Source organism: Monodelphis domestica, chromosome 2 (genome assembly GCF_027887165.1).
Source record: "Monodelphis domestica isolate mMonDom1 chromosome 2, mMonDom1.pri, whole genome shotgun sequence".
Taxonomy (NCBI): domain Eukaryota; kingdom Metazoa; phylum Chordata; class Mammalia; order Didelphimorphia; family Didelphidae; genus Monodelphis; species Monodelphis domestica.
This window is the reverse complement of record NC_077228.1, coordinates 80140474-80155619: the sequence shown is the minus strand read 5'-3', so window position 1 is coordinate 80155619 and position 15146 is coordinate 80140474. Positions and strand designations below refer to the sequence as shown.

The window sequence follows — 15146 nt, the reverse complement described above, 5'->3', positions numbered from 1 at the left end:
TACCCACTAATTTTTTTAAAACCCTTACCTTCTGTCCTGTAATCAATACTGTGTATTGTTTCCAAGGCAGAAAAGTGGTAAGGGCTAGGCAATGTGTGGGGGGGGGGGGGGCGGGAGGGGGGGTTAAGTGACTTGCCCAGGGTCACACAGCTGGGAAGTGTCTGAGGCCAGATTTGAACCTAGGACATCCTGTTTCTAGGCCTGGCTCTCAATCCACTGTTACCCAGCTGCTCCCTCAGATCTCCACTATTATAAAATTCCATTCTCTCCAGTTTTCAAGTCTTGTCAATTTTACCTCTCAAACAAAGAGATGCCCTATTTCCAGTCTTTCCTCCTTCCCACTTTGATCCATTCTCCACAGAGCTTCCAAATTAATCTTCCCAAAGTACAGATCTAACCCTATTACATCCTTTTTCAAAAACTGTAGGAAACTTCCTACCACTTGTAGGCTAATAACATCAATTCTTTAGTTTAGCATTTAAAGCTCTCCCCAATATGGCTAACACCAACCTTTCTAAATATTCCCTATCATTGATAGCCCTTCCTGCAATCTATGATCCAACTAGTAGTTTGCTAGTTTCCCCATCCTCTCAATACACTCTCTTATACAGTCTCTGTTCTTTGGTAGAAATCTTCCCACCCCCACCCCCAGTCTAAAATGCACTCACTTTTTACCTGTGCCTTTCAGAATTCTCCCACCTCCCACTCACTCTTCTCTCTCTTCTTATTCCTCCCTTTCCCCAGTCCTTCTCTAAATCCCTTCAAATGAGAATTTGCATGTTATATGCCTCTCAATAAGTTCTGATTAAAGACTGATTCATTTTTGTCTCAGTATCACTAGCATCTAGCACATAATAGCCATTTAATTAATTCAGTGGGTGGAAATCAATCAACTTGGTGTATATATATAGTGTCAAAAAGATTCACAAACTGAATAAGTGTCTATGAAATTTGGTTATGCCAACAGATTAAGACCAACAAAGTGAATTAATTAAGTTACTGAGCTAACTGGTTACTTATAATAGCTCTTTGCTCATTTCAGGTTTTCTACATTTTCGCACAGGCAAGAACAAAGATAAATAAAGATTTGGGAAACAAGACATCTGATAATTAAAAAACAATAACAAAACACCAAAATTTTGTCTCAAGGAAGAAAAAGCTATGGGAATCACAACAGTTTGAGTACACAAATTTCTTAGCATACTTCAAAACTGATTGGCTTTGATTAGGCTCAAGAAAAAAATTATTGGTTACACCACCAGACATTAGTATGGATTAGCAAGAAGTTGGGCCATTTCCTTATCCTAAGATCAAAAACTTTAGGAAGCTTTCTACTGCTTGTAGGATAATACAAAAAATGTTTGGTTTAGCATTTAGAGTCCTACACAATATGTAACACTTAACTTTCTAAATATTTTATATGATTCCCCTTCCCTTAATTTATGTTCCAGTTAATGTGACCTACTAGCTTTTCTCCTCAACTCAATATATTCTCTTGTATTGTAGTTGTCCTATGATGCTGGGGCAGTTCTTCAGGGAAAGTAAAGTCTGGAAAGCAAAGTAGAGGAAGTATTTCAAGTTTTTTTCAGGTCTTTTTACTTCTGAGGCTTAATCACTCAATATAGTGTCTGTTCTTATTCTGAGGGTAGATGAAAGTATAAATTACACTTTCAATCTTAAAAGACAAAATAATTGCTTTAATTTTGTGATTTTCACTTGAGCCTACGCAAAAAACAGTAAGTCAGGGTTCTACCCATTTAATATTGGGAAGCTTTACCATCAGCCACTCTATGACATAACAGCTGGTAGCAGCTTAAGATGTCCATTATCCCAGGGGCTTGATGGGAAGGAGGTGGAATGCTGCTTTTTCCATGTACTGTACCTCTAAAAACCTCCCAGCTTCTCTACAATCAATGAAATAACTTAGACAAGAGTAAAATGTATAGATCTCTGTACTGTAAAACAGGTGAATATAGGTTATAGAGAAGTATAGGCTTAAGTAAGTAAAATATTTTTCTTAAATAAGAGAATCATAGATCTTCAAGTGGAATAAATAGCATTTGTTTAAAAACTCTTCTATATTTAAGTCATAAAATTAATAACAAGCATACGATAAAATAAAAAATTAAGAGTTAAACTAGGCTACTATTAATTTTTTTCAAGTTTCTAAAAATGAATCTCACAAAACAGTTTCTGGGCACTTGTACAAAAAGCAAACAAACTGGCCAAAACCAATAATAAAATTCTCTTACCAGAAATATTTTATCTACTCCTAATTCCCATATGAATTCAGTCACTGCAATCAGTTTAAAGTCCAAGAGAATAGCTGAGCCTTGTACTGGGCCCAACAGGTTTCTAAGAAATATTTACGGCTTACCACTATCTTCTACCTAGATATCCTTGTTTGTCCCCAGTTTTTCTAACCCACATCCTTCTCCACTAATCTACAAAGAGATCCTAAATCTTATGATTGCAAACCAATGGCATAAAAGGCAGAGGGCCTGGGGGTGGGATGCTGCTCCCTTCCCTCCCTCCACCATGCTTCCCCACTCCTCTGCCTAGAAGCCCAATGGAAGCATTTACTCACTCCCCTGAGCAGAGTGCTCAAGCCATTCTTTCCCTTTCTCCCTCCCCGTCTGGAGTAGGAGAGTTGGGGGGAGGGGAAGGTTGGCACAGTCTCTAGGGGGCAGGACACAGCACATAGTCTCTAAAAGGTTCACCATCACTGTCCTAGATGATTTGCTTTTGAGGGAAAAGATAATCCCTCCAAGGAAAAAGTGAAAACCTCAATTATGCAAATTATTCCTAGTAATGACAATGATGAAAATCCCTTAGGAGGGATTTTTTTTTTTACATTTTACAGAGTATTTTTACACTTGCCATCTCATTTGGCTCTCACTACAACCCTGTGAAATAGGTAGGCAGATACCATACTGCATTAGATTTTTACCTTTTAATATGATTTTCATTTCAGTGCCTTTAACTCTTCAGATTTATCCATCTAGAGATGTGCTAGACCATGTCAAAATGGACGTGTTGACAACTTATAGAATGTAAGTGACTGGAAAACGGGGACTCATCTGTTTTACCTGTTTCCTCATTGCCAGTATGGGTTCTTGGAACAAAGTAAGCAGTGAATTCCTTTATCTTATATGTTTTCATGGGGAGGAATTAGATCCAACTTCTTTCAGAATACGCAAAGAACCTCAGATCAGGCAGAAGGCACTCCATAAATTCCTGATTATTAGGAATCATTTTGCACATTTTGATTTGTAGGGCTCTCCCCTCCACCCACCAACAGAAAAGAGGCTCACTAACAACAGTTCCTCCCAGCAGAACAGATGACCCACAAGATATTCCCAGGTTAAACATTCTCAAATGGAAGGAAATGGCTTTTAACCTTACTCATCATGCTCTTTTGTTTTGTTCAAATGACAAGATCAAGCCTCTAGCTGAGTCATCCCAGCAGAATGACAAAATTAGCTGACAAGCATGTGAGGCCCTCCCCGCAGGAAAAAGGCACAGTCACAGCATTGTGGCAGTGTTGGACAAGTGTTGGGTATCCCCAAGGAGTGCTGGGAAGCTGAGGACCAGCCACGAAAACTCTGAACAAGGAGAGTGGAAACATCCCACAGAACTGGGGGAAGGGGAGACCAAATTGAATCCTTCCATTCTGACCTTGCTTTCTAGCTTTACTACACCTTACTCTTCTTCCTTCTTTCCATCCAGTCACACCAGGCCTCTCTCTCTCTGTCTTTCACCCAGGATTCTATCTCCTCTCACTATACCTTTGGACCAGTTGTCCTAGAAAGCACTCCTTCCTTAAAGCCAACTCAAGGAATCTCTACTTCCTTTAAGGCACTCCTGTACCATTACCCTTCCTAATTCCCCCAATGGCCAATGGCCTCCCATTCTAACAACCTTATAATTTGAATTTATCTGAATATCCTTATAGATGCACATATGTTCTACCAGTAGAATGAAAATTCTAAGTAAGATTATTTAATTCTTTGTGTTTATATCCCCAGTGTCTCTGGTACAGAGAAGATGCTTAATAAATATCTGTCAATGGAACTGATAGCCCAAAGCAACCAAGTTAAAAAATTTTAAATTGACTATTGCACTTATGAAATTCATAATACAGCATATTAGCCTCAATTAATTCATTAGCATTAATTGATTGGCCAGTCCAATGGAGCCACCAGTAACACCTACCTTTGATATCCTGGGCCTCACGCAGTAGGTCCATAACATCTCTCTCTGCAGCCTTCAGTCTGTCCTCAAAGGCTTGATCCGTGACTGTTTCATCTCCAGTTCCAAGGTTTGCTATAAGGTTTTCTAACTCCTGGAGCTTCACACGATGCTCAGCAACCTCAACAGAGCAAAGGAAAAAATAAGGGCACAAATGAAATGCATTCTCAGGCATCCTCCTAGAGATATTACTGAAGACAGGCTCTCACTAGTGCTTACTGCCTCCTTGGCAGTTATACAGTGAAGAAAACAAAGACCAAAATAACATGCAAACTATATACCTACTAGCCCATCTATCAGAAAGCAGTATGCCACGAGAGCTGAAATGCTTTTCTACCTTACACAGTAAAAGTTGTAAGAAGGTACTGCTAAAGACTTACTTTATCTTTCACTAGTCTGTAGCATGCAGGACACTCCTGGCAGCCAGGCCAAGACCGATTATAGAAATAGTTTTCTTCACATTGGTCACAACGATTTCCCACAAAACCCTCCTTGCATTTACAACGACCATCATCTTTGCACTGGAGTGAAAGCGAACCCTCAGGGTGACAATCACATGCTGCAGAGCAAATGGAGAAAGTCTCAATCAAAGCAGGAATAGGGCAGAAGAAGAAGAGAGGTTCTCTCTGAACAGAACTCTGTTTATCAAGAAAAGCCTGCACCATCATTCTCAGTAGGCACTGCCTCTAAGAGATCTACTCATCAGATTGAGAGTAAGAACATCTGCCTGACAGGTAGCTCAGAAACTGTGAGTAAAAACAATGTCTGAGTGCATTGGGTGCCCCATATACAGTAAACAGCACATCAGGAGGATGAGAGTCATTCCATTAAATGCTCTGGGGTGTTTTACCTTGCAGAGACACCTCCATCCTCACAATTCCTGTTTTCAATTTTTCCTTACTAAGCAGCTAGGAAACTCAAATGAAGATGGAGTTATGGTATAATTTCATGGTAGGCTTACTCATATTATTCTCTGTCTGGGTCAGTAAGGGATGTAACATTCCAGAAGAGAAATACAAGAATTTAGAAAGCATCCTGGGACATGGTTCCAAGGAATTATTTATGTCAAGGGAAAAAAGATTATTATAATTAGATCTGCCCCCCAAAAGCACCAGGAATGAGAAACTACTGTAAATAAATCAACAGAGTCCTATAGATAGCCTGTCTAAAAAGAGGTGATCAAGGAAAAGTTTAATTTATTAGATAAAAAGTAAAAGCAACCAACTGCAGATAATATAATGAAGGAAATGTAAGAAAGAAAGAAAATCATTACCTTGTAAACATTTTTAACTCTAGACTTCTAAGAACCGTAAATATAATCATCTACAAAGGAAAGACTTTACAGGTAAAGTCTTGCATTGGTAAGGCAATTAGCAACAAAGAATAACAAGATAGCAACAAGTAACAAGATAGTTAAAGTTGGGCTATTGATCCCTTACGTTTGCAGCCTTCAGGTCCAAAGCCAAAGTGGTTAGGCTCACACCGTTCACAGCGTTGACCTGTGATGCCTGGCTGACATTCACACTGGCCAGTGTGGATGTCACACTGGCCATTGATGGAACCTAAGGCATGACAGTTACATCTAAAAAAGAAAGATAAAATACATCATTTTGTTTTAGACAGAAGAAAAAGACTGAATAAAGAGTTTTCTAAGCATATAAAAGAATTGTCCTTTTCTACTAGGAGAGAAGACAGACACTGCTAACTGGGAGCCAAATTCTCTTGTGTAAAAAGGTGACTAGTAATGAGTCCTATCCAGAATTTCTTTATAACCCTAACCCAAACTTTATCCTTTATCCTGACAAAACCACAAGTGGACTCGTTTCTTTTTCTGTCTTAATGTTAAGTATGGATAACTGAAAAAAGAAGGAATATTGCCAATCAATGGTGCCTTGTGCAAAGTGAAAGCTAAACAGACATTTATGGTTCCAATTCAATATGGTTTTAGTTTATTCACTTATAAACCATCACCTCCTAAACATAGGGGAAAATACTATAACTGAGATAATTATAATAATAGTTAGCATTTGTAAAGCACTTTGCTTATGTCATATCATTCGATCGACATAACAACCCTGTAAGGTAAGCACTATCCTTTATCCCCATTTTACCGTTGAAGAAGCAAGGCTGAGAGATTAAGTGACTTGTCCAAAGTCATGTAGCCAGTAAACTCAATTCCACCTGAATACAAGTCCAGCACCTTAGTCACAAAACCTCCTGAGAATGCTAGCAAGGGGTTCACTATTACCTCTCACATCCCCGTCCACTTTGAAGATTATAGAATCCAGGATCACAGGCACTGCAATCCCTCTCAGTGACATGAGGGAGACACTCACACTGCCCAGTTACTTGATTACAGGAGGTCTGTTGACTCACAGTACCATAAGGATTACAACTACAAGCTAAGGGATAGAAAAAAGAATGTAAATTAACTGGGGAAATGCTATTAGGAGGGGCTGTAGATAATCTCCTTTATATGAATGGAAAACTCCATTCTCTGGTTATCTCCAAATGATCATTACCCCCCCCCCCTTTACCCCCTCCTCCATTTTCTTGCCATATGACTTATAGCTATGCATACATATATCTGCCACACCCCAAACCTAAATGCACCATAATTTTCAGTTGGAACTATAATCAAATCAACATTGCCATTGTTACCAGAAAATGGATGGGCCCTTAAAGTTCCACTCATCTCATCTGTGGGTTCCCAAATGAAGACACTCCTTGCTCCTTGGTACACTACAAACTCCCTTTATATATTGTCTAAAGAATATAAGCTCCTTGAGGGTAAGAAGGACACTACTGCTTTTTAATTTGTACAAATTTCTATTTTTCATTTGTATGGATTATATAAATTATAAATTATTTTTATATAAAATATTAAATTTTATATGTGTATAAATTTATATGTGTATAAAAAACCTTCCTTTCTTTCCTTCACAAATTTATCTTAAAGTTGACCAACCCAGTCTGTAGACCAAGCAATCACAAAGTCAAGATAGAAAGGGAGAAAGGAAAGCATTTATATAGCTCAGGCTATGTGCCACGCACTATGCTAAGCATTTTATAATTATTGTCTCATTTGATCTCACAATAACCTTGGGAGGTTAAGTACTGTTATCACCCCCATTTTACAGCTGAAAAAACTGAGGCAGGGTTAAAAGACATGCCCAGAGTCACATAGTTAGTGTCTTGGGTGAAATTTGAATGCAGGTCTTCTTGATTCTGGGCCTGAAGCTCTATCCACTGCATCATCTAGCTCCAGAAAATGAATCTCTCAATTTAAAATGTATAATGATTTTATGTCCTTTCTTTATAAGTTCATCAGGCTCCAAGTTGAAAACTATTACCTTTGCATTTGTCTACTGGGTTGGGGGCCAGAGGATTCCCAAAAAACCCATCTTTGCAGCGATCACAATAAAAGCCAGCAGTATTATAGATGCACTTCAAGCATTCTCCAGTTAAGCGGTTGCAATTTCCAACTGCATTGGGGTCAATGTTGTCACTGCACTGACAATGTCGGCAAAGTCTTATAGGGCCATTTTCACCAAGGGGGTCTCCAAAATAGCCATCATCACAAAGTTCACATCTTTTACCTATAAAAGAAAGAAATCAATGCTGTTGGTTGGGGTGGGGTGGGGGTGGGTGGTAAAAACAAGTTTGTCATTTTATAATCCTCAAGTTTCATGTGCCAAATGGCTATTAAATATTATGGCCTAGTTATTAGGTGACAGGAGCAAAGTATATAAAAAGCTCACTAAATTCTATCTATTGTGCTACTGATAATGAAAGAATTAACAATAGCCAGTGAGCAGTTCTGCTTTTTCAGTAGAGATCACTTCTTTAGAGGAAAAAAAAAAGTGTATTGTCTTGAGCTTTTATTATAGATTGATGGGTTGTTGGTTTTTATTTTTAAAAGATCATCTAGATCAGTGAGGGCAAACCTATGGCATGGGTGCCAAAGATGGCCCAGAGAGCACTCTCTGTGAGCATGCAGCCACCTACTGTCCCCCCACCCCCAATCTCCACCACACTTAAAAGACATTTTTTCACATCCCCTGCCCATCTGTCTAGCAGCCCAATGGGAGTGGCTCACAGGTAGTAGAGCTGGAAAAAAAGCAGATTGCTTGGGCCACTCCCCTCCCTCTCTCTACACTCACTGAAGACATTCCTCACTTCCCACTACCCCTCCACCCAGCAGCCCAATGGAAGTGTTTCCTCCCTCCCCTGTGTGGGGTAAGGGTGGGAGCAGGGCACTTCATGTGGGGGAAGGGGGGTGTCCTGGCACTCCAGCTCTAAAAAGTTTGCCATTGCTGTTCTAAACCAGAGGTTTCCAAAGTGGAGCACACAAGATGTGCCACTAGGATGAGGTAAAATAACAGAAATTACACTTAAATTTTAAATTTAAAAAGCAATTAGCTTTATTAAGTATTTATTTCAAATAGAAGCAACACTTTCATTCCATTTGTCTGTCACCTAATCTTTAAGGTATGTAAGGTTGTTAATAGCATCTTTACTCATTCATTCACTTTTAGCATATTGTAATGTATTCTCTTGGGTATACCCAGTTAAATAGAATTATAAGTCATATTATCTCATTTTAAAGGGATTTTCTTAATCTCTCACTCTGTCTCTTTAAGAGGTAGGAACAGACAGATTTCTAAGTAAGAGCAGCAGAGTTGAGAAGAGAACTTCAGGTTCTGTGAGAGTTAGAGATGAAGATTCTATTACCTAGGAGACATGATATATAAAGAAAGAGAATGTGGAGAGTTGGGGGACTTTTGCCTCTGGATCCCTAGAGAGCAGGTCAATCTGTCTTTGTCTCTGCGTCTGGAAGTTTTTTACTACTGACAGTTGAGATAAATGGATTTAAGGAGTTCATAGGTGGTAGATGTTTATTTATTAGCATAGGTACTTAGTTAATAAATTTCTTGGTAGGCAGTGTAGGTAGTTAGGCCTGCTATTTGCCAAGCAGAAGAACCTGTCCTCAAAGACAGAGTAGGAGTTTTTAGAAATTTTGGTTAGGATTAGGAATTTAGGTATAGTCAGAAGGCATTAGAATATTAATCTCTCCTTTCGGTTTTCTATCTGTACTTCCTCTCAAATTAAACTAAGTGTTTTATCAAACTGTGATCCTCACTTTTGCCAAACTCCTACCAAATTAACCATAAAACCAATTTTAACTAAATTAACCATCACAAATGGGTGGGTGGTTTAAAAAGATTTCCACAAAGGAACCATGTATTACAAACAATAGTAAAGATGGGCCTGCAAGTGAACAAGAAAGTAACAGAACTAATAACACAAGCTCTGTCTAGTCTCATTATGAGGCAAAAATATGAACAATTTAATTGATTTGATATGTCAGCCCTCGAATTCAAAGTAACCAGAATTTGAAATAGGGATTTGTATCAGCTAGGATCAATAATGAACCTCAACTCAAGTATATATTAGGCCTTTAGATATTAGATAATGATAGCATGAAGCCATCATAATTAGTACGGTATTTTAAAATTAAACTTTTGTTGCCAAGAATATTGGTGCAACATAAAAATGCTCATATTTTCACACTTCAACTGGAAAGCTGAATTTCCTGGTCTATTTCAATATATTCCAAAGAGTCCCACTGGGCGATGAAGTCAGTTATTTAAAAATGCAATACCTTTCATTTAATGGCATCCACAGAGAAGATGCAATTTTATTATTGAAACTTAAACAAAAATTTCTGCCAGTTAGGTGGATGGGAAAGAAAAATGAGTATCATGACTGAGGACAATTAATGATATATATTTTTTATTTTTGGATTTATGTATCTTTAAAATATCTTTTTTTTAGTTATGACATCAATTTAAAAACAAAGCTAAATTTTTAAGTAGCTCAACCTATCAAAGTGCTAAACTAAGATTTTGCAAAGTTAAAGAAGCATAATTTGATCATGTTGCTCTCATTAAAAGTATTAATAATAAAAATGTTTTTACCATTAACAAAATGAAATTTATTTTAAATCATTCTTTATTATACCATTAAAAACTTTAAATATTATTTCTAAAGAAATATACACATATAGGGATAGTTAAAATTTTTTTTTATTGATGGGGCTCATGTTTAAAAATTGAAAACTTTCAAGAAAACTGATTTAGATCAGTCAGAAAATATCAATTATGGCCTGCTGCCTGTTATTACATGGCCCTATGAGCTAATATGTTTCTGAGTAAAGTGTCCCAAGGCCAATTTTGAACCCAGGACCTCCGGTTTTCAAACCTGGCTCTCTATCCACTGACCTACCTGCCCAGCTGCCCCAGTTTTTATATTCTGACGTGAAAAGTCAAAAGAAGAATTCTACTTCATAACATAAAAATTATGTAAAATTCACATTCCCGTGTCCATAAATACAGTTTTAGTGGCATAAAGGCACACTTTTGTTTGAACTGCCAGCATGTGTTGCATGTGTGATGTCTGTCTTCACACTGCTGCTTTTGCCACCTACAAATAGCAGTGTCAAAATCATAACTGGACAACATCTGAGTACCATTCATATCATTATGCCATGACATTATGTTTTTAAATTACCAGTTCATAACCATCACATCAAAACAAAAACAGAAATATGGACTTTGAATGTTGCATGTTTAAGACACTGCTGAGTATGATTATGTTTTCAAATTAAATGGCAAAGCATGTATATATTATCATGCAATGGCACAATATCTATGTTAAAAGAACACAATCTATCTTACCTAAGCAGTCATATTTCCTACTCATAGGAAAGCAAGTCAAAAGTATTAGAAAACTTGAAATAGATTACCCTGTCACAGCAGAATTTCTTGATAAAAATAAAAAATTAAAATAAAGATGCAACCAGATTTTCTAAGTGGATCATTTCACGGGCAAGCTTTACTGATGGTAAGTTAATTATTACATCATGCTTGATTATAGTAGCCAAAGAAATGTATTCAAAGAAAATAAATTTGTTTTTTGGCTCAGTTAAATCATGTTTGTGGATTGTTATCAATTTTTGGCAGTACCTATTTTAGTAAAAAGATTTTTTCAAAGATGAAACAGGTAAAATCTCATTATAGATCAACATTAACAGATGAATATTTGCAAATAATTTTGATAATCAGGAATACTAACCGTGAACCCCAATTAAGCAAAATGTTATTCTCCCTCTCAAAAGAACTCCATTCTCATTAGCAGATGTGTATTACAAATCTTTAAGTACTCAATTACTATAATATTTTAAATTTGGCAATAAAAAACTTGCAGAAATTTATTTTTCTTCTTGTTTTGTAAGTCCATCCTTGATTTTGTCTATTAGCCCACAAACACTAAAATATCTTTATTTTTAAAAAAAGTTTACCACCCCTGAACTGGATTCCTCTCATTTTCCAGAAAAGCACATAAATGTGGAGGTGGTGAAATAATCCACCCCACATGAGTCACACAGTGAATGAGATACCCAACAGCTATCAGGTCCTGGCTACCAGGCCAATTCTCTCTTCTAACACAATTTAGTTCACTTTTCTCTCCCTCACTAGCTCAGGCAGGGTTTAAAGTTCTCTTTGCAGCCTTCAGGGTAGAGATAAAAGAAACTGAAGTCTCCAAGAGGGAGCAGGTAAAAGTAGGTGATGCCCTCACACCAAGGGAAAGGAGTTAGAAGGTCTGTACCTTATAGTCACCTTAGAATAACTCATTCTTAGACTCCTATTCTCTCACTAAATCACATATTTTAGATTATAATTTGAATGTCAAATAATAGATTATGGTTTCTAAACAAAATAAGTGAGATACCTATAAGCCAGAGGGGATTTAATTCTATTTTAAGCCTATAGATATATTCCATGCAATACTGCAACCAAAACACCTTATTCTATACTGTGAAATATAAATAAGACTGAGTCCAACTTTGCTCCATTTGATTAAGTAATAATGTTAATGTTCCCGGAGCCTTCTCATGAAGAATTCTTTGCCCATTCTGCCATGTAGTTAACAGCTTCACCCCCACAGCTTTCTGCTGCTACTTTTATTGGCTCTGTGCTGTCAATGTTAACAGTGGCCCTTCCTCCCTCTTGAGCATGCAAGGAACCTCAGAGCCTTTCTTCCAGGCTACAAATGTGAGGGTGAGGAGGAAGCTTGCTCCTGTTGATGCCTAACAAAGCATTTTTATTTCCCAAACTTATGATTAGAAATATTGCTAATTAGTAAGTTTATTCCATTTTCTTGGTCCTCCTAAATATAATAGCTCTATTACTGATAATTAATGCTCAAGTATTTAATCACGAGTATTAAGAATGAGTAAAATATTGACATATATTCTAAAGAATCAGCATATATACCATATTCCTTACAGATTATTTTCTTAGCGAGATGTTACATGAGCCTTCTTTAGGCAAAAGCAATATTTAATGTTCAGATGGAAATCTGTTATTTAGGTTTCTATATAAAGCTCCATTTAAAAAATATCATCTAGAAATGTTCTTTGGGATCATAAAATTATTTCTGATATCTGAGAATCAACTTGACAGGTAAACAAGCAATTCCATGTTTGTATTCCTGGGTTTGCTTTTTTTTCACTGACTTTCCACCTACTGTGAAAATAAAATTGTGTCAGGCAAAAAAACAGCTTAAGAGGAAATCAAAAGTCACGGGTCTAAAAAATTTACTAGACAACTAATGCAGAGTTCAAAATCACCTGAAGAAATAAAACAGATAATCACTGAAATTTCCACATTCATTCTAGCAATAAGAAGCCTTAGATAAGAAAGGCTTTATTTTATCATAAACTTGAAAGATTAAATATGTGATTATTACCTTCAACTGAAGGTGGCCTTTCTACCTTAATATACCTAACATGAAGCTTAAAGCAATGAGTCTTGATGTATTTCCAAAGTAAATAATTGTGGGAAAATTGTCAAATATTTTTAAGGCTACCACCAAACATAGAGGCTTTGGTATAACCACAGAAACAATAAGTCTCACTCTCTTCAAAAGATTTGACATTTACCTAATAGATCTAAAAATTGCTACAATAACCACATTGGTTCAACTAAGACATCTGAAACAAACAAAAAAAAATTCCAGATAAAATCATAAACAACATTGTGAAGAAACAATCTCAGTGAAGATAGTTAAGAGATGCATAATTTACCAGTGGTGCCAGTAGGACAGTTGGTGCATACCACCTCCTTTGTCTTGGGCACAACAGCACAACTTGAGCCTCCTGGGCATGGACAAGGTTGACAATCAGAGGAAGTACCAGATGTTGAATCTCCATAGTAGCCATCAATACACTTTTCACAATGTGGACCAGCTGTGTTATCTCTGCAGTCACAAACACCTATATGGAGGCAGGAAATTAAAGGAATAATAGATCCACATATAACTTCTCACCTTTTCTCCTTTAAATAATAGAAAATTTACACTTTGTAACTGAACCAGATCACATCCTTACCTGTTTCAGGATCACAGGTCTCACTATGGCCATTACAGGTACAAAGTACACAAGGACTATAAGGTCCAAGACTAGGTGTTTCCCTTTTGTATCCTGAGACACAGTGTTCACAAAACTGTCCTCCATATCCCATAGGGCAGGTGCATGACTCAACCCAAACTGCAGGGATCCCAGGTCCACGCTGAGCACTTGCCAAAGTGACATCATCCAAATATCCAGCACCTATGTATGTGTGTAGGAGAATTAATCAATCAACAAAGTGTCACTTCTGTGCTATAAGAAATGATAAGCAGGATGATTTCAGAAAAAGCTGGAAAGATCTGTATAAACTTATGCAGAGCAAAAAAAGCAGAACTGGGAGAACATTGTACACAGTAACAGCAATATTGTATGATAATTATCTGTGAAAACTTGTCTACTCTCAGCAGTGTAATGATCTGGGACAATTGTGAAAGACCTATGACAGGGAATGCTATCCACCTGAAGGGAAAGAACTGTTGGATGCAGATAGATGTGGATCAAAGCAGACTATCTTTCACATCAGTGTATTTATGGTTTTATTCTGGAGTTTTGTTTTTTTAATGAGTGTGCTCTTACAACAATGACCAAAACGGAAGTGTGTTTTTATGATAATAAAAATAATTTCTTAGAAGAGTCACTTCCATTTAATCCATTTGAATATAGAAGATGTAGATAACTACATTTAATGGGGAATAGTAATTCATTCAGTTTTGTGAACTAACTTAGATTTCCATAGCTTTTTTGTTTTGAAAACATTATAATTATATGTTCCTCCAAGAGTTTATTATCTTTACAGATGAAAAGTTTCTTATTTTTAAAAAAATCCAAACAACAAAAATCAACTACTGTAGTTTAAAAATGAGCTTGCTTTTTTTGTCTTTGAAATAAAAGTTTTCTTTGAATATGATCTCAAAAGCAAGATAAGTTTTACCTCCTCACCAGAAGGTGAGACACCAGGTGATAAATTATTCTGGTCAGATCAACCAATTTAAGTTACAATTTCTAAGATATGGAAAATCTGCAATGCTTATAAGTAGAAGAAGTTCCTGTACACAAAAATTGTCATAGGTCTCCTGATATGAAAGGATCAAGTGAAAATGGGTTTTTCCCCCTCTCATGTGCAATAATATACTTTTCTTGAATTCTGGACTTCAGTATTAAAAAAACTCAGAATTTGTAAAGTAGAAATTTTGTCAAGGACCAAGTTAATGTTTACCTTTATGTTATCAGAAGTTGAAAAAGATTTGCTAAGCAAATGAAAAGCACAAAGGGAAAGATTTACCTATTTGCAAATAAAATATAAAATATTTTAAATATTTATCTCTTTTGGAACACTGTTATCACACAATAATGTGATCACTCTGGAGCAATAAGATTTATATACTACTTTAAAAAGTTGTTCTGGATTCTATAACCTGAT

The 15146-nt window shown here is 36.6% G+C and overlaps 1 protein-coding gene across 1 annotated transcript in view; it reads right to left on the bottom strand.

Moving 5' to 3' along the window:
- The window catches only part of LAMC1 (laminin subunit gamma 1), a 165530-nt gene that overhangs the window by 22054 nt on the left and 128330 nt on the right, over positions 1-15146 (bottom strand). The window contains exons 12-18 of the mRNA XM_007480933.2: positions 13706-13927; positions 13403-13591; positions 7605-7850; positions 6500-6653; positions 5691-5833; positions 4632-4810; positions 4216-4372 (exon numbers count right to left, since the gene is read on the bottom strand). Coding sequence (XP_007480995.2) covers positions 4216-4372; positions 4632-4810; positions 5691-5833; positions 6500-6653; positions 7605-7850; positions 13403-13591; positions 13706-13927 — 1290 coding nt within the window. The remainder of the gene's footprint in view (positions 1-4215; positions 4373-4631; positions 4811-5690; positions 5834-6499; positions 6654-7604; positions 7851-13402; positions 13592-13705; positions 13928-15146) is intronic.